The sequence below is a fragment of the Thermobia domestica genome, chromosome 8 (genome assembly GCF_964235325.1).
Source record: "Thermobia domestica chromosome 8, izTheDome1.hap1.1, whole genome shotgun sequence".
NCBI lineage: Eukaryota > Metazoa > Arthropoda > Insecta > Zygentoma > Lepismatidae > Thermobia > Thermobia domestica.
Genome location: NC_137461.1, coordinates 213,403,360 through 213,417,413, shown reverse-complemented (window position 1 = coordinate 213,417,413; position 14,054 = coordinate 213,403,360). Strand labels below are relative to the sequence as shown.

Genomic DNA, 14,054 nt, shown 5'->3' with positions numbered 1-14,054 from the left:
TCTACTTCCTTGCTTGTATGATTTACTAATAAAAACATGAGAACTTTTGAAAGAGATATATTATAATTGGCAGTGTTCTTATTATTGCAAATACCAATTAAAGCAAGTTCCTCAAATTCCCTCCCTTGTTTCGGTAGGTGGAATTGATTCTGAAACGGGAGGTTCACGAAGTGGCTCCGCTGAGATCCAAACGAGACATTTGTGTTTGCATTTGATGTTATAACTAGACGAATCCCAAAGTTATAGTGCCACGGGACAAGATATCGTGAGTTACAACATATTTTGTAATGAAAAAACTACAAAAAAAAATTACCTGGCAGAATAGTTTGAACCGAGTCATTTGTTCTGAAGCGGTTTGGTAAATGGAAAGCTCGGCCTATATATGTCCCATCATTTTCAAGGACAAACTTTTTGGGATAAAAAGCTTTGTCCCAGGGTCCCCCACAGGGTCCCAGACGGAATCCAACTAAAAAATTTCAAATGGCAAGGGAGGTTAAGAACACATCGTTTGAAACCTGTTGTGAAATGAAAGGAAATGGTGCAAGTCTCGACTCTCTGTGACAACCCTATGTAAAATGGCGGTTGGTCAAAATGTAAACAAAAACTTAATTGAAAGTCAATGTCCACCCCTATAAATCAGAAACAGTGGAACAAATGTGAAGACAGGAAAGTACCTGTGGCATTATTTTGAAAGTACAAATTTAAGTTAAAACCTCTTGTCCCAGGGCTTCCCCTGGGTCACAGGTGGGATCCAAAATTGATGTTAAATGAAAGAAGATGGAACAAGTCTCGACTCTCTACGACAACCCTATGGAAAATTTAGGTGGCTGAAAATGTAAACAAAAGCTTAATTGAAAAATCTACGGCTACCTTGAATCCAAGATGGCCGCTTAAAACCTATGTCGAAAGGATAGGCTGAAGCTAGGAAAATCAAATTCGGTATGAATATTGATCAGTAGGTGACGAGAAGATACGAAATATTAAAAAAGGTGACATCTTGAGTTCAAATTGCCGTACTATTTATCAAACGCATGTCCAATCCAAACTACTGAAGTTGGAGAAGCGAAAGGTTGTATTTACGTTTATGGTCAATAATAAATATCCCAAAAATATTAAAGACGTATCATCTGTTATCCAATATGGCTGCCAGCTTGAAAAATGAGTTTTTATTTAATTATGTTATTTCTTGGAATATTGTGACCAAACCAACAAAGTTTGACGCAGCTTTATGTACTGAAATGATTTACACGTGGTTTGGTGTTGCTCGCGAATCTTGTAAATAGTTTTTCGTATATTTGATATTGCTAGAAATATTTTGATCAAAGCAACGAATAGCACACAAATGTAACCATCACGAATACGTTACAATAGAGTCCCTAACCTGACTGGTGAAGCGAGTCCTTTATGTATGAACTAGGTATGATAAAATCAGATAATTCTTGAAGGTATTCAACTTTTGGTTAGCAGTGTGTTCATTGCATTTTTGTTATATTCACATAAATGATATCGATAGAACCGTGATGAATGTGTATTAGGGAGAACGGAATGAAATAATAGTTGAAGTAAATTGAACTTCAATTGTTCTTTAGTCTTTCTAACGTCTTTAAATACATAATAGAGAAAAATAGAGATTTAGATTCGTAGCGTTATGAATGAAGTAGGTTGTAAGCGGCCATCTTGGATTCAAGGTGGCCAGAGCCTTTTCAATTAAGTTTGTGTTTACATTTTGACCCATCGCCATTTTGCACATGCTTATCGCAAGTAGTCGATACATGCTTCATCTTCTTTTATTTAACAACTCTTTCAAAGATGCGCTACTTAACCCCTCTTGTATTTGAAACTTTTCACTTGCACCCACCCTGGACCCTGTGGGGGTCCTCGGACAAGACGTTTCAACTTAAATTTGTACGTTGAAAATAATGGCACATGTACTTTCCTGTTTTTACATTTGTCTTACCTTTTCCGGTTTATAGGGGTGACAATGAACTTTCAATTTATTTATCTATTTAAAGAAGAAAATTAATATATTGGATGTATCCAATATATTAAGGAATACATATAAAAATACATAAACATATTAAATTATAAAGTAACAATATACAAAATATTAATGAAAATAAAATAGAAGAATGAGAAAATAACTGTTACAGAAATTAACAAGTAAATTTTCTACTTATAAGTGCTATTACTTCTCTAAAGGAAATCGGACTTCCTAGATTCCCTTTATTAGTAGAGTTTAACGTATCCGGTATTCAGAGATGACAGGACTTCGGACTTCCAAAAGTCATGTCTATCTCCCAGTGTCGGGTAACTTAATTCAATGCACTTATTTCTATATTGCGATTTTTTGTATTATTTTTTATGCAAAGTATAAAAAAGATAGAAAATGGCTCACATAAGCAAATGCTTGTGTGTGAGCCTGATTCTCGTGTTTTATTTATTTTATTATCGTAACATATGAGGTTTATTCTTACTTTTAGCTAACAGTAGTTTTTTTAAACAGTTTTCAATTCTTTTAACCACTGTAAAATTAACCTTTTATATGTTTTGAAATTACTTTCATCTTTGATTAGGAGTAGGAGTTCATTATAGATCTTCGGAGCTCTGTAATATGTTTGGTATTGAGTTATAGATTTACTCGTTACTCTAATTTCTAAATTTTTGTTTGTCACATTTCTGGTTATATACGTATGTTTTATTACTTCCAATTTGTTTCTGTTCTTTTTAACATATATTAATACATTCTGCAAATGTAATTTTGAAAGTGGTAATACTGAGAATTGGTCATAGAGTCTATCTAGTCTACTTTCAAGTCCCTTTTTTAAACATATTCTTACAATATTATTTTGCTGAACAATCAGAGGTTTTAAATGAGTAGGGTAAGCAGCACCCCAAATTAATATACCATATGTAAGTATGCTATTTACAAGAGCATAATATACAGTTCATAATATTTTTATGCTTACAATGTTTCGAAATTGAACAAATTTATATAATAATTTTCTTAGTATTGTGGCGATATGTGTAATGTGAGATGACCATTTTAGATGCTTATCAATAAATATATCTAAGTATTTTACTTTATTTTCACTAATAAGAGGACTACAGTTACATTTTTCAGTATTTTGACAATAATGCAATTTTAGTGACATGTTTTCTGGCTGTCCTGTTATAGTTGGTGAAAACGTTATATATCTGTTTTTTTTTCAGCATTTAATACTAACTGATGATTATCAAGCCATTGTTTTACTTTCTTCATTTCTGCTTCAGTTTTTTTGAATACATCTGTCCATGTTTTACCAGTAAATATAAGTGAGGTGTCATCAGCAAATGATTGTATATGCCCGTACATTTTTAAATTACACAAATCGTTTATATAAATTAAAAATAATATTGGGCCTAATACAGTTCCTTGAGGGACTCCTTGTTTTACATATAAATAATTGCTTTGAAAATTACCTATTTGGACGGCCTGTTTTCTGTCTTTCAAATAACTGTTAAACCAAGATAGTGATATACCCCTTATTCCACATCCTTCTAGTTTATTTAAGAGAATTTTGTGTGATATTGTGTCGAATGCTTTAGCTAGGTTTAGGAAAACTTTAATTACTTTTTCAGCTTTATCAACAGTTTTACAAACAATCTCTGTTAAATTATATACCGCATCTGATGTACTTTTACCTTTTTGAAATCCATATTGATTTGAAGAAAAGAATTTATTTTGTTCAAGAAAATTAACTAATCTTCTCTTCATACATTTCTCTAATAGTTTAGCACAATTACTGAGGATTGATATAGGTCTATAGTTATTAGGGTCAGCCTTTGACCCTTTTTTATATATAGGTTTTATTACAGCAGTCTTAAAATCATCAGGAAATACACCTGTTTCTAAGCTTAGGTTAAAGATATACTGCAAAGGTTTTAATATATTTGATTTCGTATGTTTCAATACACTTGCTGATAAACCGTCTATACCAGATGTTGTTTCTGGTGATAATTCATTTATGAAGCGCTCAATTTCCTGTTCAGTGATTGGAGTGAAGAATATAGAGTTTACTACTTTAGTTTGGGAATTGAAATTCAAATTCAAATTTATTTTATCATCGATCTCTTTGTTAACTATTTTTTTGCCAACACTGGAAAATGCTCATTAAAACTTTCAACTATTAACACTGGATCACGTTCAAACGTTACTAGACCATTTTTAGTGTTTAGTTCATTTATTTCTACATACTTTTTGTAATTTTTATCTATAATATCTGTTATTACCTTCCATAATTTACTAACATTGTTATTACATAATGTAATTTGTTTTCTATAGTAGTCATTTTTAACTTCTTTTATTAATTGTCTAAGTTTATTTCTATACCTTCTGTAATATTCCTTAAATTCTAAATCGTTTTGGTTTTTTATTACTAAACGACTTAATCTATCTCTTTCTCTTACAGAGTTGACTAATCCTTTTGTTATCCATGGTTTTATTTTGCGATATTTACTACTAACATTTTTATTTTTATTGTTAATACGTGAATTACTTATACAATTTTTCATTATTTGGATGAAATTCGAAGTTCCAGTATTAACACAATTACTGTGTATTACCAGATTCCAGTTACATTTTTTCAATTCTTCATTTAATAAAGTATAATCTATAATTGTTGTTTCATATGATATTTTTCCCTCTTTTGCATTGTAATGGAAACATTTATACTAGTGAGAAAGTGGTCAATTATACTTGTTTGCAACACAGCTGATGTGACATTCAGTGGACTTTGGTACTTTAAAAATATATGATCTATACAAGTCTTACTATATTCTGTAACTCTAGTGTGTTTATTTATGCATGAAACATAACCATGACTATATAGTAAGTTTACGTGTCTATATTTTCACAGTATTTGTCACTTAATATATCTAGATTGACATCACCTAAAACCAAAGAGCAAGTTGATGAATTTTTAAGCTCATCATTTAGTGATTGTAGAAATGCTTTCTCATCACCACTTGGAGTGCGATATATAGCTATTATGTTACAACCTTCTGCATTATTTAGATGTAAGCGCATTCCAGTGGCGTCAACAAGATTCAGTTCCGTCACCTTGTCAATGTCAACTTGCTCGTTTACAAATATCATGACTCCATCTGCACGTGTTAAAGACCTATTTGTATAATAACAGCGATATCCGTTTATGTTAATGTTACAAGTTGCTTCATTTTTTCCATATTTCTGTTAAGACAATTATATCTATATTTATAGCAATATTTTGTAACAATACTAAAAATTCATCTAAATTTTTTCTAACACTTCTAATATTCAATTGAATAATTGTGATTCAGGTTTTATCATTAAATAATTCATTAAAAGAGTCTATATTATTACAGATGTTAGTGTCTATATTTTGGTATAAGAAAATTTCATTAATTACCTGTTCCATCTTGAGTGAAGTTGAAGTCCTGTTGAGCCATTTAGTTTTGCATGTTTTGTAGGTTTTCTAGCTTTTTGATATGTTTCACTCGGGATGTTTCGTCTTTCCTTAGAAGCACTTTTCCATCACGCACCCAAACAAATCGGAAACCATTGTTCCTGGCGAATTGTTTTGTTTCGTATAGCACTTTTCGATTGCTTGGTGTTAATTATTCATTAACAAAAACTCGATTGTTCGGGAACTCAGGTTTGACTTCTGACGCTAATAAACTCTTCTTTTCTCGAAACTTCTGAATCCAGTTGTCCCTAATTACTTTTGAAGAAAGTTTAGCAATAATTATTTTGGGCTTGTCTCTTTTTGATGTGGGCAGTCTATAGGATTTTTGTATATCTTCACTTTTTGTTATTATTCCAGCTGCCTTCGCTACCTTCATTACCATTTCATTGGTTTGTTCTTCTTTTGTCTCGGGAATTCCAACTATTTCAATAGTTTCATCTAACTGTTTTTGTTCTAGTTCACTTACTTTGTCCTCTAGTGTTCCAATTGCTTCTTTCAGTTTTTTGTTTTCTGTTTCCAAAGTTTCCGACTTTTTCGTTAGATCACTAACTGATTTCTTTAGATCACAAATTTCCTTAGCAAAGTCATCAAATTTATCCGATAGAAAGTTTATGGTTTTCTCTAGATCACGAATATTATCTTTCATTTGCATAATTTCTGGCAAATTTGCATGAATTTCACTCACTTGCTGCACTAGCTTCTTCAAGTCAGTATCTTGGTTTAGCGTACACTCCGCACTATTGCCCGATTTGCACACATCGCATTTCCACTGTTCTTTTCTTGCTCCTAGTTTTCGAATATTTTCAGCATTTTTCAAGGATGTACATTTGGCGTGAAAATAATTATCACAACCACCGGTACACGAAATAATTTCTTTCAGATTGACGGCTGAAATTTCTTTCTTGCAACTACCACACAAGTCAGACATATTTGCAATGAAAGCAAATTTGTAGAAGCGGTTGTATTACACGTCTTGCTTGCACGAGCGCTGAAACAAGAATTAAGTTTTTGTTTACATTTTTACCCGCCGCCATTTTAAACAGGATAGTCGTAGAGAATCGTGACTTGCGCCATTTTCTTTCAATTCAAAACAGTTTTTAAACGATGTGCTACTTAACCTCCCTTGCCATTTGACATTTGTGAGTTGGATCCTGTCTGGGACTCTGTGCTACACTCTGAGGCAAACATTTTTACCCCAAAAAGTGTGCCCTTGAAATTGATGGGATGTGTGTTCGCCGAGCTTCTCATTTAGTCAACCGTCTCCGAACAAATTACCCGGTTCGAACTATTCTCCCAGCTAATAGCTTTTACATTACACAATATGTTGTAACTCACAATTTCCTGCCTGGTGGTACGTATAACCTTCGGGTTCGTCTAGTTATAACATCTCAAATGTCTCGTTCGGATTTCAGCGGAGCCACTTCGTGACCTTCCCTTGTGAGAGTGCAATGTTCAACCTCCTTGACAGACATATTGAGCTGTAAAATCGCCAATGGTGCATTCAATGTTCCTTTCCGTTTACGAGGTTCTCGTGACATATTCTCATAGAGCTGAGATTTGGCAAACTATAAAGAAAATAATCAAGAGGGGTGAGCTAGTTGGCAACTCACAGTACCATTTTTCTACAGAACAGTTATTGCAAGGAACTTTTTGTATAAGTTGAGAGTCTGGTGAGCTACGTGACAAGTTGCACCGTGTCGTTAGAAAAATGTAGGTTACGATTGGCAAAATATTATTGCAAATAGCTGAAGTTTAATGACACTAATCCCGTCAGCTTTACCAAAAAAATAATTAATAAATAAAAAATAAATAAAATAAAATAAATAAAAGTTCTGACTACCAGTAAATATTGGTAAATCTTATATACACAAATTCAAATCTTTTGAGTTTATCAAATAATATATTTCATTTCTCTGGTTTCAGAAGTAATTTGCTATGAACTATAAGAGTTTGCATTTGTAAACCCAATGTAAATCTGAACTCTTTTGAAACTTTTAGCTAAACTTATTTTTGCGTGTGAAAGTTCATAATATTTTATGAATTTTAAGAAAGACTGGATTCTTATTGCAATGTTTTGGAAGACTAATTTCATTAACTATTGTTAATAGTTTTGTTTTTAATTACGAAATTTTGTTTTCCTTATAGTAAACTATTAAGATAATTTTAAATTCATTTCTTAAAGTTTAAGAAAAATAATATAAATTAATCTTTATAGTCATTATGTTTATTTGTAATACAAGACCATTCTATTTTCTTCAGGTGTTGGTCATTCTGCAGAATTAAAATACCTCTATCCTAGAGATGAAAGAGGCGAACCGTTGGACGAAGAAGGGGAACAGCTTTCCCGTAGATTAGTTAGATTATTTGCCAATTTTGCAATTTATGGGTAAGTGTTATTCTATATAAATTCCAAAATTACACTTGTTGTTTTTTTTCGTTTTTTAAGCTGCTAGATAAATTTAAACTTATATTTCATCCTATATGTTTTAAATAACATTCTCAGGAAAAATATAATAGTAGTTATAATTTTATTTTACAATTGAACACACATATTTGAGTAATAAAAATCAACAATGAATAGCAAATAGAGAAAAAGATAAATATATATTTAAAAAGTACTGCCAGCATTTTTGCCGATCCCAAACGTTTCAGCATTCTTGTCAATTTGATGTCGAGAACATAATCCAAACAACCCCTGCGGGGCTTCTAACCCGTTCCTACTACTACTACTACTACAACTACTACTACATTAGCTGTGGATCTATATAGTACAAGGGCAAACGTACTACTACTACTACTACATTTGCTGTGGATCTATATAGTACAAGGGCAAATTTTATTTTAATGGAAGACGTTTAATGAAAATTTTAAAACAATTATCGTTAAATCACTTTTTGAATATTATTTTTAACCTTATTTTAACGAAAGAAGTGTTATAAACATTTTTAAAAGTAGTAAAAAAAACTCCGTAGGCAGGATTCGAACCCTCGCCAAAAACATTTTTAATACTAGCATATTACGCTAGACCACACTTTGTTCGTTTACTTTGTATTATATGTAGATCATGTCTTGTGATATCGCATCTGTATCGACCAATCAGATCAGAGGATATGCTGAAACGTTTGGGATCCGCAAATATGCGTACTGCCAGTCAAAAGTAAGTAAGTTGTTACCTGATTTTGTCAGAGGTATAACTACAAGATACGCATGTAAGGAATATAATCTACAAACTGAACACAGTATAAAACTTCCGTCCTTTGGCAACGGGTTCCATATAGTTGACAATAAATTTTGTGTTCAGCATGCTTTGCAAAGGCAACTATCTTTAAATCACACTTCTCCTTTTTGCTACGGTCTTCAGACAGCCTAGAAGACAAGGCTAGAATAATTGCTGCATCATCCATAGAAGGAGGAGCTTGGCTTAAAGCTTTACCTTCGTCCCCTCTAGGCCTTCATCTCAGTAATGAGAGTTTTCGAATAGCTGTTGCGTTACGGTTGGGAGCAAATATATGTGAACCTCATAAATGTCAGTCATGTAAGAATCCAGTAGATAAAAAAGGACTGCATGGACTGTCTTGCATAAAAAGTACAGGTAGATATCCCCGACACTCTAATGTCAATGACATTATAATGAGAGCACTCATTTCAGCAGGTATACTGGCAATAAGGGAGCCAAATGGATGTAGTAGAGCTGATGGTAAAAGACCAGATGGGATGACCTTAATACCTTGGAAGAGAGGCAAATCATTGATTTGGGATTTTACATGCACAGATACTTTCGCCCCTTCCAACCTTCCTTTCTCCTCACTCCAAGCGGGCAATGTAGCCAGTCGAAAGGAAACAGAAAAAAGAAGAAAATACAGTAACCTAATAGAGAAGTACCAATTTGTTCCCATTGCCATTGAATCCAGTGGATCCTGGGGCAAAGAAGGCTTCAGTTTTATAAAGGAAGTAGGTAAACGCATCACTCAATTATCTGGTGATGATAGAGCAAGCACCTTCCTAATTCAGAGAATAAGTATGGCAGTGTAAAGAGGTAATGACCTCTATATTAGGAACCATACCACCAGGTAAAGAGCTAGAGGAGATTTTTCTCCTTTAAAACACCTTTCTTTATGTTATCTGATTTTCTTATGCTTGAAGAAGAAGAAATTGATTTGTATATAAAGTTATCTCTACTGTGAGATTTGCTTTAGGATTGTTCTGTTTATATACATGTTATTTATTCTTGTAATAGTTAAAATTTAATTTTTATCACTTGTTTGACTAGTATTTGCAAGAAATAATCATATCATTATGTTATGATTTTTTCAGTAATAGATTGTATTTTCGCAGGTTTAATCTTCCAGTTATTGTATTTTCTATACTTGTACGGTATTACTCAGCTCTTGTTTTTGTAAATTTGTTAAATTTTAAATGTAAAATAATTAGGCAAAAATTATAATATGTTAAAACATATTGTTAAATAAATATTCTGATTATGAAATGGAAAAAAAAAATTAACTAAGTCCAATCATCATGCCCTATTCTTTAGTTTAACACAGAAAGACACCCAAAGATGTATACCAATTGATAAAACTCATCGACCGAATAAGATTATATAAGTGAATGTAAATGTTGATATGCCATTAAAAAATACAAAAGCACCGAATAATTTTATATCTATTATTTTGTGCGATAAGCACTCAACGTATAATATTGATATCAAATATTCTCTCATTAATGTTTTTATTATGACACGATCACAAGATTAGTATCCATTATGAATAATGAGATTTAGTACAAAATTATGATTAATACTAAAACCTTATTTTCTCAAACTATAACATTACAAAGATTAAGATACGTATCAACTGATATATCTCATTCAGCTGAACAAAATGATTTTACGGATAAATTCTAATGTTTAGTCTTCGAGAAATAAGAGAAAAACTAATTTTATGGCTCTAGAAAGTAAGTCATGCGTTGTCAATCATGACTAAAAGTTTCTAATCAGCTGCAACAAACAGTTTATTTATTACAAATGCGTATGAGAAAAGAATACTGTTAAGTAGTAAATTGTGTCAATTGTTTAATTTCTTCTAGGGTGAGACACTTGAAATCCTAATAATGACACAACACTACCTATAAAAGTCATCCCAGCGATCAGTAAACCACAGGCTGCTGTTTTGTAGGTCTGCCCAAACGCCTTACATCTGTCGTGGCACTTTATTTTTGTATGATTTGTATTATTTCACTTGTGATTCCTATTAACATATTCCTTGTTCCTCTTTGTAGAAATCCTACAGCTGCAGACAATCCCGTGGATAGCGTCCCTGAATGGCCTCCTTATACATCAGAAGATGAACAATACTTGAAGATTGACAAAGAATTTGTTATTCTTCAGAATTTTAAAAACGAATTCACCGTTTCTGCCCAAGAAGGATTACCTCAACCTGAGCAGACCTTTCATTAAATGTATACTATTATGAACGGAAAAATTTTGTTTTCCGCAATATCAAGATCATTTAAATGACAATAAAACAATAAATTGGTTGTTTGTTAAATGAAATATACTGTTTAGTGTGTAAACTGTAATATGAATAATAACATCTTCCATTTCCATTGCTTTTTCTGTACAGTTAGTAAAGAAAAACGGGATATGTTTGAGTAGATCATATGCAAAACTCAGTAGTCCATATAGACCACCATCTGGACACTTCTGGATCCTATTGATTGCTCCAATTGTGCATAACGTAGGCATAAAGTAACTATCTATTTTTTAAGTTGCTTAACTATTAGAATTATGCAGACGTACACCGTAACTTATTTTTTACTATGTAATGTAACAGTTCCAGTGCGCTTTCTTTACACGAGGAGAATAGATGTATAGAAAAGATTTAAACTCTCTTATTTTCTTAAGATAAGCATTTCAATGGAAGTGCAATGATAAAAACCTATAATCTATTCTATTTTTGACATGTTTTGAAATTCCCTTCTTTCTTACGTCCTCTAATCAAAGCGGCATGATGAAAACCCAACCTGAAATGGGTAACAACTATGTTCAAAAATTCATTTAAATGGACACTGTAGTCCGTGATGCTATCACAAGCAATATACAACGTTCATATTAATGCTGTCAACACTTTTATCAGGGTTGGAACACATATTCAAAGATATGCAATCAGAAGTAACTCAGTTTCAATTTCCTGTCTCGAGGATCTCATGAAATATTATACTGTTTTTCTCACATAAACATTCAACCTTCCATACTCAACTTAAGATAGCTATTTAATTAACGTGATATGATGAAAGCATACTCCAGGTTCCAAAATTCCTTTCAACTGGTAAGACATTTTCCCGTGGTGCTTTATAATCAACAAAAACTGTCCATTTCAATATTGCAAAAAATATAAAAAACTTTTCCCCTTCCCGCACAAACCTAATTTTGGAAAACATAACCACACGTATCCGTTAATATTAGTCTTCCCTAAATTTGTCACAGACACATTTTTTATAATCATATAGCGTGTACACATAGCAATTAATTTATGGCACCAAAAGTTTTTCCTATCACGTGTATATATTTTTAAATGAAACCTATGTGAATTATATATGAAAAATAAATTGAGATGTTACTATTATTTATTACAATTTACAACAGCGATATAGACACATTTTTAGTTCAAGTTTGATTAGTGAAGAATTAGAGATAGTCTTGTCAGAGCTTGTCACATCCTGAACATTTTGTGATCAATGCAGTTCTCAACTTCCTCAGTCCTTTGTACAATAGGCTCCTGAAGTGATAGTTGCTATTTCTTTTTATTAGTAACTTTGTTCTACATGTGCAAATTTAAATATGCTGAGCTAGTATCTTAATCATGAGGATAATTACTGATAGGTATGTATTGACTCGACATTTAGATCTCAGTGATACAATTACACTCCTTCAAGTTGAAATTATTATCATGCTTTTTTTGACTGCAAGGTAGGAAACCAGAACAAGTTGGGTTCATCACCTTTGTTTTATTACTTTTTTCAAGGCTTTCGATAGGGTTATCGTCATATTCCGTTTACTGTTTCTGTGGTTAGATAGATCCCACATCTGACAACTGTACGGTTGTAGTAAAATATTTACAGAAAACACACTGAGATTTCAGATGTAATAAATATGTTCTTCAGAATCCATTTCGTTTTCCAGCACTAGGATTTTGTCTAAAAATGGGAGCTGTAAGCAACTAACCGGTGAACACTTTGACCAGAACACTTAAATCATGCAGAAAGGTATTAACGACTCTGGAAAGTAAAACTCCTTTGAGAAAACTCTAAAATATCAATTAACGATTTTTAAGTCCATTGAATAGTTGGTGATCTTTATTGTAAATACTATAACTGGAAATGTTTTACCTAACTGTCCAAGCTCAGAGAAAAAACTATTGTCTTTTTGAATTCTGGTTATATATTCCTATAAAAATCAGCCAGCAACTGTTTTGAAGGCAAAAGTGTTTCTTTTGTAAACCAATGTTATTATTAACAGAGTTTGTGTACTGTGATTCATCTTCCTAATTGGAACTGCTTCGTGATCTTTGTCCCAACAGTATGTGTGCATGTAAGTGTATATGTTCCATTGTAACTCTGAAATGTCCGGAGCAATTTTAATTAGACTTGCTACGTGTATGACTTACACCATGGAAACAATACTGTGGAATATGACACTCTTGATTCCGCTAGAAGTGGAGTAGAAAGGAGTGATATGTGTAAACAATAGAAAATGACAGATATTTATGTCGAATGTATAGTTTCTGGTGTCACTAAAATCAATATTGATATTCCCGATATCATTTAATATAATGTGGTGCCATGGTGGATGAAAAGGAAAACCAAAATAAAATCCTTACCGAGAATTGTCTCTAGTCCATAGTTTTCAGTATCGCGGAAACTAAGGAGTCTTTTCAATTAACTTTCAAAATAATATCAACCTCAAGCTAGGGTTTTATTACGTTTCTATATACATACAAAGAATATTCTACCTCATTCAATACGTGGATCCTTGCAGCTTCATTGCAGAAAAAGAAGAATGGAACCTGGTCAGTTCCCAGTAATTGTTCCATCTATTACTTTCCAGAAAATATATTGACTTTATATATTACGAAACTACAACGACGTATAAAGTTTCGCCAGAAATGAGATGGGCAATTGAATACATTCATTATACACATCATAATTTACTGAACATCAACAGTGAAAACAATAAAAATATATCACAAACTACCAGTAGTGGTCTGGAACCAAGGAAGGTTTAACAATCCCTGTACGCTACTATAACAATATACAGGATCTTATTCATGCAATAAATACGCATAAAAACAAACCAATTTAATTATATGTCATGATGCAACCTGTGATATGTACCTAATAAGGTATCTCAATAAGGAAATCCATGCTTCTGTACAATTCTCACCAAGTGTTAGTTTAATGCTTGTCTTTGAACTGAAAAGTGATTTAAAAGATATGCAAAAGGGACAATATACATTTGATGTACGATTGGATTCACCATCACAGGTATACGTCTACTGTGACAGTATTGAATGT

The 14,054-nt window shown here is 32.4% G+C and overlaps 1 protein-coding gene across 1 annotated transcript in view; it reads left to right on the top strand.

The window, feature by feature from the left end:
• LOC145691944 (carboxylesterase 1F-like) overlaps positions 1-11,018 on the top strand; it is a 37,136-nt gene extending 26,118 nt beyond the window's left edge. The window contains exons 8-9 of the mRNA XM_081767247.1: positions 7,743-7,869; positions 10,761-11,018. Of these exons, the coding sequence (XP_081623373.1) occupies positions 7,743-7,869; positions 10,761-10,938 (305 nt within the window). The 3' untranslated portion in view covers positions 10,939-11,018. The remainder of the gene's footprint in view (positions 1-7,742; positions 7,870-10,760) is intronic.
• The last annotated feature ends 3,036 nt before the right edge of the window (positions 11,019-14,054 follow it).